Genomic DNA, 16,288 nt, shown 5'->3' on the forward strand with positions numbered 1-16,288 from the left:
ATTGTATTAGCGCACTTGGTGGAAAACTTCACCGAGGTCGCGCACGTGGTCTTCGGCAGTTTGCGACTTTACAACCATATCGTCCACGTACACCTCCATGGACCGACCGATCTGCCTTCTGAAGACCCGATCCATCAGCCTCTGATAGGTTGCCCCCGCGTTCTTCAGACCGAACGGCATGACCTCGTAGCAGAAGTTTGCTCGATCTGTAATGAACGCCGTTTTGGATTTGTCCGGGCCATACATGGGGATCTGGTTGTACCAAAGTACGCATCCAGGAAGCTCAAAAAATTGTGTCCAGAGGCCCCATCCACCAGCCGATCGATGCTGGGCAACGGGTATGCGTCCTTCGGACAGGCTTTGTTGAGATCGGTGAAGTCTGTGCATATCCTCCACTTCCCGCTCGTCTTCTTCACCATGACCACGTTAGCTAACCACGTGGTATACTTGATCTCTTTGATGAATCTGGCTCCTTCTAGCTTCCTAACCTCCTCTTCGACCGCTCTCCTTCGCTCATCCCCCATCTTTCTCTTCTTCTGAGCGACCGGGCGGGCTTCCCTGAAGATGGACAACTTGTGAGACATCACATCAGGGTGGACGCCTGGCATGTCAGCGCTTGACCATGCGAACAGATCTTTGTTCTCCAATATTACTGCCCCGAGGAGCTTTTCTTCCTCTCTGCTTAGGGCTCCCCTGATCTTGGTGACTTGACCAGGTTGGCTCCCGATCGAGATATCTTTGGTTTCTCCCTCTGGTTGCAGCCGGTCTTCAGAATTCGTTCGGGGGTCCAAGTCCGTCATGGCTACCTCCGAACGGTGCTGTTTTCGAGGACGACTGTACGGAGTGATCCTCAACCCTGCGGCATAGCACTGCCTGGCGATTTGTTGATCTGCGTGTACCGTGCATATCGTCCCCTTGTCCGACGGGAACTTCATGGCCAGGTGCAGGGTGGATACAATCGCTCCGAACGCGTTCAGACAAGGTCTCCCTAACAATACATTGTAGGAGGTGTTAGCTTCAACTAAAAGGAATCTAACCCTTACCTCTCGGCCGTCCTTCAGCGAGCCGATCCTGGTACGAAGGTCCAGGTAGCCTCTTGTGTCGACCCGCTCGCCAGAGAAACCAACGATCTGCTCATTATACGGGACGATCAGGTCCTCGGAGAGGTTCATCTTCCTGAAGGTCTTCCAGTACAAGATGTTAACGGAGCTTCCCTGGTCAACCAAAACCTTACCGATCCCATATTCGGCCACCTCTATCGAGATAACCATCGGGTCATCATGATCGGGATCGGGCGCCTTGAAGTCGTCATCTGTAAACGTGATGGGAGGCATCGACGGGATCTTCTTCTCGACCAGATGAACCGATTTCAACGCCCGCACATGCCTCTTTCGAGCCGCTGAGCTCGATCCTCCTCCGGCGAACCCACCGGATATGGTATTGATATAACCCCTGAGGGGTTTATCGTGACTCCGACTGCGGCTCCTCCTTGGACTCGGACGTGACCAGGATGGTCCTCTCCTTCGTCTCTCGCGCTCGGGCTCTCTCCGCTTCTCATATCGGGCCGAGGGGGCTCTCCTCACCGGGCTTCTGTTCCTCACCGGGCTCTGCGGGGGACGATCTTGTCGAATGTATTTCTTCAAGTGCCCCTACCGAATGAGCTCTTCTATTTTGTCACGGAGCGTGTGGCACTCTTCGGTGGTGTGCCCGATCGTGCGATGGTATTGGCAGTGTTTACTACCGTCGGCATCGGGTGAAGGGGGCTTCTTCCTGACTGCTGGAAGTGAATTGGTGTTGAAGGCCTCTTGCAGGATCCTGGCCCTAGGAACGACCAGCGGAGTATACGTCGTGAACTTAGGCGGCTTCCTTTCGCTGGGCCGGGCTGGGACTTTGTTCGGCCGAGGTACCGTCGGCTTCGGGAGTGCGGCATCTTCCTTTTCCCTCTTCTTCACCATGAACTCTTGCATATCCTCCATCTGTATGAACTTGGCCGCTCGCTTCCTCATCTCCTCCATCGTCTTCGGCTTCTTGCGGCTTATCTTGTCCATGAAAACTCCCGGCTGGAGCCCATATGAAAAGTGATGACGAGCAATTTCGTCGCTGAGATCCTTTATCTTGACCGACATCCGATTGTACCGATCGAGATAACTCCTCAACGATTCCCCATCTTCCTGTCGGATGTTCACCAGATTGTCGATCGTCAGAATGGCCGGTTTCAGGGGTGCGAATTGTGTGCTGAACCTTGCCTTCAAAGTGGCAAAAGAGTTAATACTGCCGGCCGGCAGCTCGGAAAACCACTCCAACGCCTCCCCCGTCAAAGAGGTCGAGAAAACACGGCACCAGATGGGGTCGCTAACTGCGTGGAACATCATCTGATGCATGAAGACTCGCATGTGATTGTCTGGATTGGTCGTGCCGTCGTACTTGTCAAATGTCGGCATTTTCCACTTCTCCGGCAGCGGCGTCAAATATACGATGTAAAGGGGGAGGATCCCGACGCGGGGATCGGTTGGCGCGATGGGCGGCCTCCATCGTTTGCTCCCGAGCTCTCCGCCACCGTGTGCGACGGATTTCCCCTTGAAGCCTGTGTCTGTTCGACCCGAGCTGGCTGTGATTGCTCGTGTCCTGTAGGTGGAAGACGACTCTCCACCCGTTCGGCATCTCGGTGCTGCTGCACCCGACTTAACCTGTTCGGGTCGGGTACGGTAGGCGTCGACGGGATTCCTTCTTCCTTCCGTCTTAGGATGGCGTTCTCCTCACGCAAAATCTACATCTGCACTTCATAATTCCTCTACATCTCATCCATCCTCTGCTGCATCACCCTTATCATCTCTCTAGTGTCCGCTTGATCATCTGCCATTCTTCCTCCGTCTATGTTGCTGTTTCGGTTCCTCGTGGTCACCATATGGGTATATTCTCAAAGAAGACTGCTCGGCCCCACGGTGGGCGCCAAAATGTTTCGGGGTAGGGACCAAGAGCCTACTAAAAGAACCTCTCCAACTTGTGTTATCCTTCTCCACACCAGTAACTTTAGCGAAATCCACTCCTTAGCTCGATCGGCTGGGATGACGATCGGGGTACCTGTCTAAAGTACTCCGATGCTTAAGTCAGTAAAGGACCGATCGGTGTATCAATATATCTGCTATAATAAATGCGAAATTAAGATCCTCACCAACCTACCTTTGGGCCCTATTTATAGTTTTCTGTGTGGGCCTGTGATTAGGGTTCCTTAATCACGGTCCAATGATCCTTTAATCAAGATTATTGACTCGTTTAACGTTAATTAACTCGATTGACTGATTGTCTGATCGTGTGACCGATGGCCGCTTGGCTGGGTTAGTTATACTGTTTTTAATAAGTGAACCATTCATGTACGTCTGGCCGACCGACAGACATATGCGAAGGGCTACACAAGTGTAGAGATTGATCAACCGAGGGTTGGTTCATTGATTGTCGTGTTATGGTTAGGTGTTGCACGTACGTGTCCGATCGACCGGTGTGCCATCGAGGGTCCGTGTCGCTCGACCAGGTGTTACCGATGGACCGGTGGGCCTGAACATGGTTGGCTCGTGACTTATTTCTTTAACCGTTTGACCGATGGTCTTATAGTTTATTCGTGATCCGTTCGACCGATGGTCTTATAGTTTAACGATGCTACGTGGCTGGTTGACAGAGCCGATTCTCCGGTGGTCCTGCAATTTATTCGTGAGGCCGTTCGACCGTTCGACCGATAGCCTTTCATGTACTAGTTTTTCAACTTTGGCCGATGGGCCTAAGAATCAGATTTGGCCGATTGACCGATGGGACATATAGTACACTAACTGATGGAAACATAATCATATTGTTATGTTTTTTAAAAGTGGGGACTTATTGAATCTGTTATTAGCGATTAAGCTGAATGAAATAAAATAAGTAATGACATTCAAAAGGTAATTGAACTTTATATAAAATGTATAAACGTAAACAAAATTTAAACAATCAATTTTAACGTAATTAAATAATATAGTTGGTTATTAACTTTTATGATAATAGTACTCATTTCATTATCATTGATTTTTTTATTTAGTTTTCAATACATTATTTTTTTTCTCAAATTGAATCTTAAATTTTAGGCTTTCATTATGTCCATTATCTATCTAGTTTTAATTAGAAAAAAAAAAAGAAACACGCAAATTATCTGTGAAGAAATTGAAGATATAAATTTCAGAAATTGATAATTATTATATTTATTCTGGTAATAGAGACTCCTTTTCTTGTATATCTGAAGTGGGTGATAATTTAGAGGAATCCCAGTTCTTAGAACTATCATTTTCCTAAAACAAAAATTTCGATTTCAATTTAAAAGTACAAGGAAGCAAGTAGGTATTGAAATGTGTTGAGTTTGGCCCACTAATCAAGCTAGCGTGTTCTCAGGTACCCACCACCCATGTGCCACAGTGATTCACAAAATCAGCAGAAAAACCAATGCCTCCATTATCTTCCACATGTTCCAAACTCATTGGCTTTTCTGTTTTATTAAGTCTTGCTTTTCAGTAACACAAGGCCAACTTATATTTTATTCATGGTTTTCTTCGTCCATATGCACGCTTTCTAGTATTATATAACTGCCCCAACTGCTTCAGCTCCTCTTACTACTCTTTCACCTCTTCAGTAGGGAAGAAATAAATTAAGCAAGAAGAAGATGATTATGTTGAGGTCAATGAGGTTCAGCAGAAGCAGGTCCAAGCTTAGAAATGGGAACAAAGCAACAACACCCACAGAAAACGATTGCAGAGGCATTTGTCAAATCCAATGGGAACTTAGGCCTGGTGGCATGCTTGTTCAGAAAAGGGAGAGTAACCTAAGTTCATCCGAGGAGGGATTCATCACAATTACGGTGTCAACTGTCTCACACTCACACCAAATTTCTATTGAGTCCACGTCAACTTTTGGTATGTCTATTCTACAACACCCCTTTTTCAATTTTAACCTATTATTCCAATTATTTTAGACAATCAGGTGAATGATTTAATTTTATCTATAGTTAAATTTTATTTCCTTCCGTTAATAGAAATAATTTGCAGGAGAATTGAAAATTATCCTGTCATTGGTCACAAGTTTTGAGCCGCGAGAGCAAAGGCTTCTCTTCAAGGGAAAAGAGAGAGCTGACGATGAATATCTGCATATGGTTGGGGTTAGAGACAAGGACAAGGTTCTTCTGTTGGAGGATCCAGCAATAAAGGAGAAGAAAATGCTTGGCTTAAGTGACCCCAAGTCGTTCCATCTCTGTTTCACTAATTAATTAATTAACCAAACTCGTTAATATCAATTAGTGTTAATTAACCTCGAATACAGTTTAATCTAGTGAGGCACGCGTGTTTTCGCACTTTTACGTTAGAGTGTAAGAACCTAATTATGTTTTGTGTTTGTTTGGTGTCATCGCTTCATTAAAAATGTTTTAGTTGATGAAATGCCAGTCATTATTATGCGTAGTTTTGTGAATGATGTGGAGTGTTCATTTCTTCTCTTATTTAACAATTTTCTTATCATGATTGTTTATGTCCTATATATGTTCTTGAACCCACGCGTGCACGCCGAAAAAAGTAGATTAATTAACAATGGTAAAGCTAAAGAGGGAAGCTTTGCTAAGGTTGGGACAGTTTTTCAGAAAATATGGCAGATTATGAGTTTTAAAGTTCAATTTGTCGATAAAAGGGTTACTTTCATTAGTAGTGGTATTTTAAAATTTATTCAGAATGTTTTTGTTTTATGCTATTCAAATTTTATAGTATAAAAATTTCTTAAATTGAATAAACATATTATGATTTTCATATAATTAATAATATATAAATGATTACATATAATATTGATTTAATTTTATTATTAGGTAAGAAATAATTGAGTAAGATTATTATACATGTTTAATTTTACGAATAAATTATTATAATAATAGAGGAAAGGGTTTTTGGAGATGATGGCTTGAGTGCATCTCTTGAGACACGAATGTTGGTTTCAAATCTCCAAAATAATTTTTTAAAATTAAAATTGCCTAGCCAGCAAATGAAAATTTATACAACAACTATTCAGAACTATTTCAATTTATATTTATGTATGGTCTTATTTTGAGCACTATTAATATTGATGATAATAATGACGAAGCTTTGTGGTCAGCCATAGAAGAGGCCCCAGCATAGAGAAGGGATCCTCTTTTCATGGGAAGCAAAATCAATGGAATTTTGGATCTTGTTGGCTAGCAGAATCATTTTATTTGTTCTGTTGAGTGATCCTGTTTGCATCCAGAGAACCAAAAAATCTATTGATATTTGATATATTTTTCGAAGGAATGATTGATTTTAGTTTATTTACATCAAGCAACGATTGTCGATAACCTAAGAAAAGTAACAACGGTATTCGTGATTGTACCACACGTGTTCGATTACGTCTCGACCATCCATGCACTAATGAACTTGGCTCTTACTGTATAAGGACTCTCGGATGGCCTGGCTGACTACATATCAGTCATGACAACTCACATGGCAAACATTGACCACGTTGACCGGATTAACTTCAAGATTAAGACATCATTAACATAATTAATTAACTAAAGACTAAACAACGAAATTAACCGCATGGATCAGGTTCATCCAGGAAAAAGACTCATAAATAAGGTATAAATAACACAGTATATGAAGTAAATTAATTAGATTCATTATTACAATTATTTTTTACTTTCTTACGCATTTAACTGACTTAAATGTTGGAATATCTTTTGCAGGCATAATCCCCTATTCGACTAGGACAGGTACCCTTGAGGAGGATGAGTACCCGTGGAGTTGAAGACTTGGAGTATTTGGAGTGTTTGTTGGAGTCTTTGCACGATATATTTGGCTTTGTAAGAACAATTGACGTCCACCATAAGACCGACATATATTCTACGAAGAAGAAACATTTTATATGTGGTGTCTACAAGAAGCAAGATGGTTAGAGCGAAAGAAGCAGGACCTGGACCCTTCTTTGCTGACATAGTCGTTATCCTAGAAAATCAAATGAAAATTCAACAGGAGTTTGAGTTCAAAAACAAGAGAGTGGAGGAGATGGATGCCCCGAGGGAGGAGAACATTAGGCTAAGAGCGAGGGTGGAGGTTGAAGATAAGGGAAAAGGGAAGGAGATTATTGAAAATGTTGTCTAGGAGCACATGATTGCTTCACACCTATGAATGATCAACACGAACGAAGGGGAAAGTGGTTACTATACCACTCCCAAGACTATAAGAGTGACCAACACCTATTTGGCTGCAAAAGGAGCTTGTCGACACCCCTTCATCAATGGTATCAGGGATGCCCCACTCCCTAAACAGTGGAGAGCTCTCACCTTGGATCCTTACAACTGCAACATTGATCCTAATGAACATGTTGTCGTGTATATCACCCAAGTAAGTCTCTACTCGACTGACGATGTTGTCATGGACAAGACCTTTGCAACGACCTTGAAATGACTAACTTTTGAGTGGTTCATTCACCTACCTCCTTAATCCATTGACTGCTTTGATACATTGACATCTTCTTTCACAAAGCAATTCGCCACCAACCGACACCGCCATCTTACCTCCTTGAGCTTCCTTAACGTCAGGCTGGACAAAAGAGAATCTTTAATTACGAACCTTCATCAATAGGTTTGTAAGGCCACTTTAAAGATTAGGAACCTGAACCCCGAAGTAGTTTTGAACTACATGATCACGACACTAAGGCTAGGACCCTTTGTAGATGACTTGTGTGTGACGCCGCCTGCAAGCATGCACGAGTTAAGGCAGCGAGCAGCTAAAATTTGAGCTAAGGCCATTTCGACAGAAAAGAAAGGAGTTGATCGAGACTCAACACAGAGGAGTGGTTTCTGCTAAAGAGAACCCAATTGATAACACTATCACTGATGCAATCAAATTAATACTACTAAACTATAGAAAGTTCAATGTTCATAAGGTAATAACCAACAAAATAGAAAAGTTAAAGTCAACCCTAAGTCCTCTCTCAACGAACACAAAATTGATTCCTAACAAATTAGTTCTTGTAAACATTATATAAAAGGGTTAATCAAATAAAATAAAAGTAATATAAGAATATCAAAATAAATAAAATATTAGATAGCAAAATAATGAATGAAAGAAAGAAATTAAATTGAAAAAAAAAATAAAAATAGATAAAAATAATAGTAAGGAAAATTAGTAGCAAAAACTCATTTAATCCTATTAAAGTTTCTAACTTTAATCAAAGTAACTTCTCAATTAAAATTAAAAATCCTTGAACTGATATGATTATTATGTTATGTAGATTTAACACTGTGCTAATTTGCTATAATGTAAAAATCATTACTTTTACTTGATTAAGAGACAAAAGACATATATAAATATAAATCACAACGACAATCAAAAAAACAAACAAATTTATTCATCTAACATCATTATCCAATTAAGAAATTACAGCAGAATCAACCACACAAACAACATAAATGTATGGAAATCTAATCGTGAAAACTTAATGGTTCAAGGAAGAATAAAAGATAGAACCATGAAAATAAGCATCTATGGACTTAAAAAATGAAGAAAAGAAAGAACAACACATGAACAAAAAAAATATAGGTAGGAACAAGATGCTTAGCTCTTATAGAACCAAAGCTCTTGACACCAAATGATAGGCTCCTCCTCAAGCTAGGTTAGGCGAAAGCTTGAAAGTGATGTTATCGAGATCAATGGATGGTGAGAGTATGCTCTTGGTTTTTGGTGTTTAATGGTAGGTTGAAGGTTGCTTGTGGTGCTCTAAGGGAGGTTAGGCCAACTCTCGAGAAGGAGGTGTTAAAGTGACCTCATGGGATGCTCTAGCAAGTCACTAAGAGACAAGATATGGCTCAAATAAATTTGGCAGCATAACATTATTAATCTCAAAGTGCAGGGACGCTCTGATGAATCCTAGCAGCGTTGAGGGTTCAACGAGGTGGTGATTCAATGGTTGTTTGCATGAGATGGGTGCAATAGAGGTTTTGCGTTTAACGCTTTTCCCTCTTCAGAGTTCATCTTCTTCATTCAGATTCCCTAACCTAGGGTTGTCTCGATTGTGAGCATCTGAAGCTCCATTGAAGAAGCTTGGTGAGACCGTCTCCATTTCCATGTCTTCCACTAAGATTTAGTCGATCCTCTTTACTGGATCGAAGTTCGGAGGAATTATCAAAAAGTATCGTCGAGTTTTCTCCTATTAGAATGTGAGTTTGAAGAGATCCGTGAAGTGATCCTCATCATGTGGTATTCAGAGCTCCGGTTTCGAGCTTGGAGGTCTTCAAAGATAAGTTTTCTTCATCTTATGTCGTGTCTTCTTTCATTTCTATCTTGAATCCAGTCTTGTTCATGCTCCGTTTGAGTTCTTTTAATTTCTTGATTTGTTTCTCTACTGATTCTGTGTTGAACTTTGTTTTTTTGAGATTGATTAACTTATTTTTGTTCCAATTTATCGTGAATCAATACGTGTTGATGAAATGTCTAGGTTCTTTAATCTGCTACTCGATGCATGTCATAGTTAGGTTTAAATTCGTTTTATTACTTAGCTTTAAAGTTTTTTTTATCTCATGTTTTGTCTTAGGTTTTTTTGTGTAGCTATTTTACATGTTCTTAAATTCCATAATGTTGTTCCACATTTTGTGTGTTGGTTTACTTTATTTTGATGAATTATGTCATGTGTTGATGGTTAACTCTAAGTTTGTGGAGTTCCTTAATTGGTAATAGATCACTAGAAATTTTCTACATTGCATATTTCTTATTGTCGTGTTTAATTTGTGCTAAGTTTCTTGAATTGTTGTCTAATTGAATTTGAGTTTTTGTTTGACTCTTGTGCTATTTTGAAATTAAATTTACTGGACAAGGATTGCTACTGACTAAAGATTTAATGAGTATTATACCATAATGAAATCTGATTTGTATCAGAATTTATGTGTGAAAACTTAAGCTTGGTCATGTGATTGCATAGGTCATCTTCGCACCTTGATCTTGTGCATTCTATTTTGATGAATCATTGCTAGCTATATCTGTTTTCTAGTTAGCATCAGTGTTTGTTTGTGTGCTAGTGTCTTTTGCAATCATTTCAATGCAGGTTTTTTTTATTACCCGTGAGATACATGACATGAACAACTTTCTCATTCTCGTTAATCTACGAGATGTGCATTTGCTCAATCAGATTTGTTGCTGTTGTTTAAGTCTGATTATTTTGAGTTTGCTCAGGTGGAAATCCAATTGGTTTCAATCACTGCATAGTTGACTTTGTTATTGTGCATCCATTGTTTGATTGATTTCTAATGTCCTTGACTAGAACCATAACCAAATTTTGAAAATCATGATTGTTCTTTGTTGATCATTGGAAACTACATATGTTTTTTATTTTTGTATCTACTGAATCACAATTTGTTGATTTGTGCTCAGCCTAGTGTGTTACTTTTTATCATACCTCTGTAGTTTCATAGATATACCTTGTTTGTGTTGGCAAATTTCTTTGTTTGGATGAAGTCTGTTGCACTAGTCATGCCTTTAATTATGAGTTTTGAAGATTGATCTACATTTCTATAGTGTTTTGTTTTTGGTCAAATCAGTTTCATAGAGATACATTTGGGTCTGTTCACAGTTTTTAATTACCTATCTCTATGTTGATGCACTAGTGTCTTTTTGAATCAGAGTATGTTGCCTATTGCTAATTCTTACTACATTGTTGAGCCTTGTTTATTTTTTCCTTGTGTGTCTTTTTAATAGTTTTGAGTTGAATCATTTGCTTTTCATAGTCATATGTATATGCTTGAGTTGATTTGGACATATTGTTGTGAATTCTTTGCTAAAGAAAGAGTACCCTACGTGACCTTGGATTGAAAAGAAAAAAAAATCAGTGAAAAGAATTGATAGATGAAACAACATTTGGAAAAGAGAAACTGATTACTGAATCAAGTGCTTTGAGTTAAAAAAACAAATAAAAGAAAAGAAAAGTGTATAATTCACAATTGTATTTGTGTTACTTTCAATGTCAACTATGTATGCACATGTTCTATTCTTGATTTAGCTTATTTGTTGTCTCTTTTTGATTTTTGGTTTTGTTAATCATATTCTAGACATACTCCTTAGGATTCTCTTGGTGTGCCAACTTTCTTGATTTGATTTATTTTTCTTGGTTTTCATTGTTGATTGTTCTTTCAGTTTTTCCATCTACTCTATCAATTGATGTGTCCAATTTTCTAATTTGAGTCTTTTATTGTTTTCTGCTTTTAATCTCAAGTGGTAGACTCGTTTTTTGTTATTCCTTTTTGGAAGTTGGAAACTCACTATTTTGGACAGCTCTGCAGGTGCTTATCTTATTGAAGGTGAAGTTGTGGTGAGGAAAACACTTGAGAGTAGAATATGTGAGCACGTGAAAGTGAGCTAGAGAGAATTTGTGTTTGCAAAGAATGCAAATTGGGCTGGACCGGAAGTCAGTTACGCGTAGGGAAGGTATTAGCACCCTACCGCACCCGCCCAAAGGCGATACCTTTAATTAAATTTGCAAAAGAGATGTGTTTATTTTAAATATTTATTTTTCCCATAAATAAGAAAATATTGAACAAAATTATTTTTGGAGCGAAAGGGACCCGACAAGGATTAAAACCTTGGTCCTACGTATTCTTATTAAAAATGAGAAATCAGGGCTAAATAATTCTTTTGTAAAAAGACTTGATTAAATAATTTAATTTTTGAAAGTTGCCTTTTGACATTTTTAAAAAGGAGTGCCGTATGATGCGAGCGGTCGATTAGACACCAAAATAACTTTTATAACTTTTATATTTTAAAAAGAAGTGTTGTGCGACGCGAGTGGTCGATTATACACCGAAAAAATTAAACACCAAAAATATTTTTTATAATTTTTGTATTTTTAAAGAAAGTGTCGTGCGACGCGAGCGGCAGATTAGACATTAAACCAATTTTTTAACTTTTATTTTTTAAAAAAGAAGTTTTGTGCGACGCGAGCGGTCGATTAAACACTAAAAGATAAAATAAAGAAAATAAATTTAAATTTTATTTATTCTTATTTTTATCACTTTAATAAAACTTTAATTTTTATTTCAATTTTAAAATACATTTATTATTTTTGAAAATGATGTGATTGAAATGTGAGATTTAATTAAAAAAAATGGTGAATGAGAAAAAAGAAAAAAAGAAAAAAATGGAAACGTGGTGCATAAGGAGAAACGTGGAGTGCATAAAGTAAACGTGGGGTGCATAAAGTAAATGCATCCTAGCCTAACAAGAAACTAAAGGAGTGGAGTGTGTGCTTAGTGAAAACGCAGGTACATAAAGTAAAATAAAACTTAATGTAAAGGGTGTGGGGTTATTACATTGGGGAGTGTATAAAGTAAATAGATAGACAGAATCCAAATTAAAAGTAGGTGTGCAAAAATTAAATTATGGAGGTGCGTGAAGAAACAAGAATCTGCTAATCCTAATTAAAAACAGGGTTGCAGGACTTAAATTATGGAGGTGCGTAAAGCAAAACTGAACCTGCTAATTCGAATAAAAAAAGGGGTGGTGCGTGAATGAATTGTGGTGGTGTGTGAAACAAAATTAAACTTGCTAATCCTAACAAAAACATGGGTGGTGTGTGAATGAATTGTGGTGGTGAATGAAGCAAAATTAAACCTGCCAATCCTAATAAAAATAGGGGTGGTGCGTGAATGAATTGTGGTAGTGCGTGATGCAAAATTAAACTTGCTAATCCTAATAAAAACAGAGGTGGTGCGTGAATGAATTGTTGTGGTGCATGAAGCAAATATTAAATATGTTCTAATCCTAAAAACAAGGGTGATGCGTGAATGAATTATGGTGGTGCATGAAGCAAAAATTAAATCTGCTCTAATCCAAATAAAAACAAGGGTGGTGCATGAAGAAAAAATTAAATATGCTCTAAAAACACACAGCACAAGTTAAACATGAGACCTAACCCTTACTTCTTCTTCTTCCTTTCCGCAAAACACCTTTGCCGCAACATTCACCCTCAATTTTCTTGAATTCCTAAACCCCAACTCTAATTTACTTGAATTCCTAAACCCCAACTCTTATTTACCGTCACTTTTTAGTTTTATATGGTGGGTTAATTAATCATCTTATAGAATGAGATTAAGAAAGTTGATTTTGCTCCCACAATCTTCATGCAATTAATACATCCCTAACTCAAGGAACAAGGGCATCATAGCAAAGTTAAATAAACTACATGTACCTTAATTGCTCTTGATTCTGAATGAAAGTTGAATATCCCCTATATACCCTTTTGGTTTCAGCACTCCATTTATGATAAAACATGTGTCATTTCCATTGTTGCTATTGACACAATGAAGAGAATCCCAAAATTTTGTTTTTACTAGCAGAGATGTATAACCCAAAAAGAAGGAAGAAAAATCATTTTTTTGTGAATGATGAGCGATCCCCTTTTTCCTTTACCATGATCCAATATATCTAAAAAAAAAATGTCACTAGTAGGAGTTTAAAGTAGAAGTTGAGATATGAATAAGGTAAATTGTTCCATTCCTGAAAACGTTTTTATTTTCAAATTTTAATATTTGAATTCTGAATTTTATCAATTAATTAAAAACGAAATTATTATATTATTTTAAAAACAAAAATTATTTTACTCAACGCTTAAAATCATAAATAAAAAACTTTTATTATTATTATTATTATTTTTTAACAATTTATTTCTCTTTCTTTTCTTTCTCTTTTTAATTTACTTAACACTTAGTTTTGAATATGTATATATATTTTTTATTTTATTTTATTTTACTTTTAATTTAATTTAATTTAATTTAATTTATTTATTTTATTTTATATATATATTTTTTAAAAAAAAACAATGTTATTTCACCCGAACGAAATTGGGTGTTGATATCTGCCCCTCTTTTCTTAGATCTTACTAGATGATACAAAAAATTAGTCAATTTCATATCATCAAAGTAAAATATAAGAAAAAACAGAAACATTAATTTCATCCAGGCTCAAAAAAGAAACCACATTAATGCAAACATTAAGAAAAATAATGACCATTTCGTCGAAGATGGCCTTTATATAAACCTACGAAATCAATGACCATTCTATCGGAGAGGGCCTTGATATGAAAGATCGATGACCATTGCTTTGCAGAGGGCCTCGATATGACAACACATTAAAATCAAACTATTCCATTGAAGAGGGTCTTGATTTGGACATATGAAATCAATGACCATTCCATTGGAGATGGCATTGATACGAAAGAGCGATGACCATTGCTTTGCAGAGGGTCTCGATATGAAAGCACATGAAAATCAATGACCATTCCATTGAATAGGGTCTTGATATAAACTTATGAAATCAATGACCATTCCATCGGAGAGGACCTTGATATGAAAGATCGATGACCATTGCTTTGCAGAGGGCCTCGATATGAAAGCAAATGAAAACCAATGACCATTCCATCGAAGAGGGTCTTGATATAGACATATGAAATCAATGACCATTCCATCGGAGAGGGCCTTGATATGAAAGCACATGAAAATCAATGACCATTCCATCAACATGTCAAGAATTGCAAGGCCATTACAGAGACTCAATTAAGTGAAAAAACGTTTCAATAGAAAAAAAGCCAAAATTTGAAAATACAAAGAAAGTCATAAAGTAATAAATCTGAATGGCTGAAAAAAAAAAGAAATGAACTTAAGAAGGAAAAGTTGAGAATGAAGAGAACTTTAAAAGTTCTAGACCCTAGATGATAGCAGAGGTGATGATCTTGCAAATGATCTTTATTATAAAATGTAAAGGCCACTAATAATTTATTTGGGCCTTTAATATCTAATTGAATAACCTCATTACAGTTGTACACAGACTTTCGTACATTAATACTTGAATAACCTCAAACCATTTCCCATAACAGTATTACAACACATCACAATTCATGGTTTCACAATCCAAGTCATGCATATACTTAAATATCATGTAAGTAATCATGATTTCATTCAATTGCCTATTAGTGCATGTTAACCCCCTTGGTAATTCATCAACCCATGGAACCCGTACTGATAGTTCCTCCTACAGTTTGCCAATTTCAGTTAATCTATATCACAGCTCTTGAGTGCCAATTATAACAGTATTACACAAGAAGTTTATTCAACCAAACAATGTTTCTCACACCCAATTAAAGTTATTCCATCTAACCTAGTACTTGCATCATTCAACCTATTCATATACCAATTTTTCCCAAGTGTACTATCTTTACTATCGTTTCTATCGTTACTATCTTTTTGTATAATTTTGTCCCTCACCCTCACAGACCCCAACCTGCATACAACTATTCAATACAACACTTAACTCTACTGCCCCGCCCATCGTTTGGCGGCACATTCTCACTGTCGGGCGACACATAGCAATCTGGACTAGCCCAGATTTTTCCTTCGCAGCAACCATGTGACCCAATATTCTGAATTCGTAATTCAATCAATACTACCTGAACTCATACCAACTTTTATATTTCTTTTCTTCATCCACTCACATTAAAATCATACAATATTAATTTCCCCCTAATTATACTTCAAGAATGAATTTAAAACCATCTCCCCAAACCCTAACAAAATTACCGCAAGTGAACGCATGCCATTCAATCATCAATGTACATACGCATATACCAATATTCTAAATCATTCAAGAATTCCACGCATTTCATGAATTATATCATACACATAAACCATCTAGAAAACCCAACAAATCATATAAAATCAAAGAACCACGCAGAACAGCTCCAGCTCGTGTTGCCTGGCGGGCTCGCCCTTGCCGCTAGGCGGCTCAACTCAACAAAACCCAAAATTGGGTTAACACTCATGCATCGCCTGACAGCACACTCAAAGTCGCTAGGCGATTTCTGGGAATTTTTCCAGAAACACAAAACAAACGGATGTTTGATCACGCAGAGTCATCATATACATGCAGTATAATTATGAAAACATTTACAGAGCATATACACACATAAAGGAGCTCCCCTAACTTGGATTCCTTTGATTAAAGTTTGAGAAATTGGTTGTCCCTTTGATCACCAATGACTTGCCTCAAGCTTTCCTCCAATTCAGTCGCTTGTTGCGCTCAATCTCACCATACACTCTCCAATTTCGTTGTTAAGGGTAATTACCATTCAATGAATCATAATGGGCTGTTTTTCAGCTCCTCTTGGCTGCTCCTTCAGCTAGGGTTTCCCTTGCCCCTTCACATTCATGCCCAAAACTAAAATTGGCAAAAAGAAAGTT

The 16,288-nt window shown here is 38.0% G+C and overlaps 1 protein-coding gene across 1 annotated transcript; it reads left to right on the forward strand.

The window, feature by feature from the left end:
- Positions 1 to 4,494: 4,494 nt before the first annotated feature.
- LOC114178913 (BAG family molecular chaperone regulator 2-like) lies at positions 4,495 to 5,543 on the forward strand. Its single transcript, XM_028065064.1, has 2 exons — positions 4,495 to 4,931; positions 5,064 to 5,543. The coding sequence occupies exons 1-2, from the start codon at positions 4,682 to 4,684 to the stop codon at positions 5,279 to 5,281; spliced, it is 468 nt and encodes a 155-aa protein (XP_027920865.1). The 5' UTR covers positions 4,495 to 4,681; the 3' UTR covers positions 5,282 to 5,543.
- The last annotated feature ends 10,745 nt before the right edge of the window (positions 5,544 to 16,288 follow it).

Source organism: Vigna unguiculata, chromosome 1, assembly GCF_004118075.2.
Source record: "Vigna unguiculata cultivar IT97K-499-35 chromosome 1, ASM411807v1, whole genome shotgun sequence".
In the NCBI taxonomy this organism is placed as follows: domain Eukaryota; kingdom Viridiplantae; phylum Streptophyta; class Magnoliopsida; order Fabales; family Fabaceae; genus Vigna; species Vigna unguiculata.

Excerpts from the sequence above, each read along its gene's own strand:
- LOC114178913 (XM_028065064.1), top strand. The coding sequence starts at position 4,682 with ATGATTATGTTGAGGTCAATGAGGTTCAGCAGAAGCAGGTCCAAGCTT. Across the intron at positions 4,932-5,063 it reads TGAGTCCACGTCAACTTTTG|GAGAATTGAAAATTATCCTG; the intron begins GTATGTCTATTC and ends AATAATTTGCAG.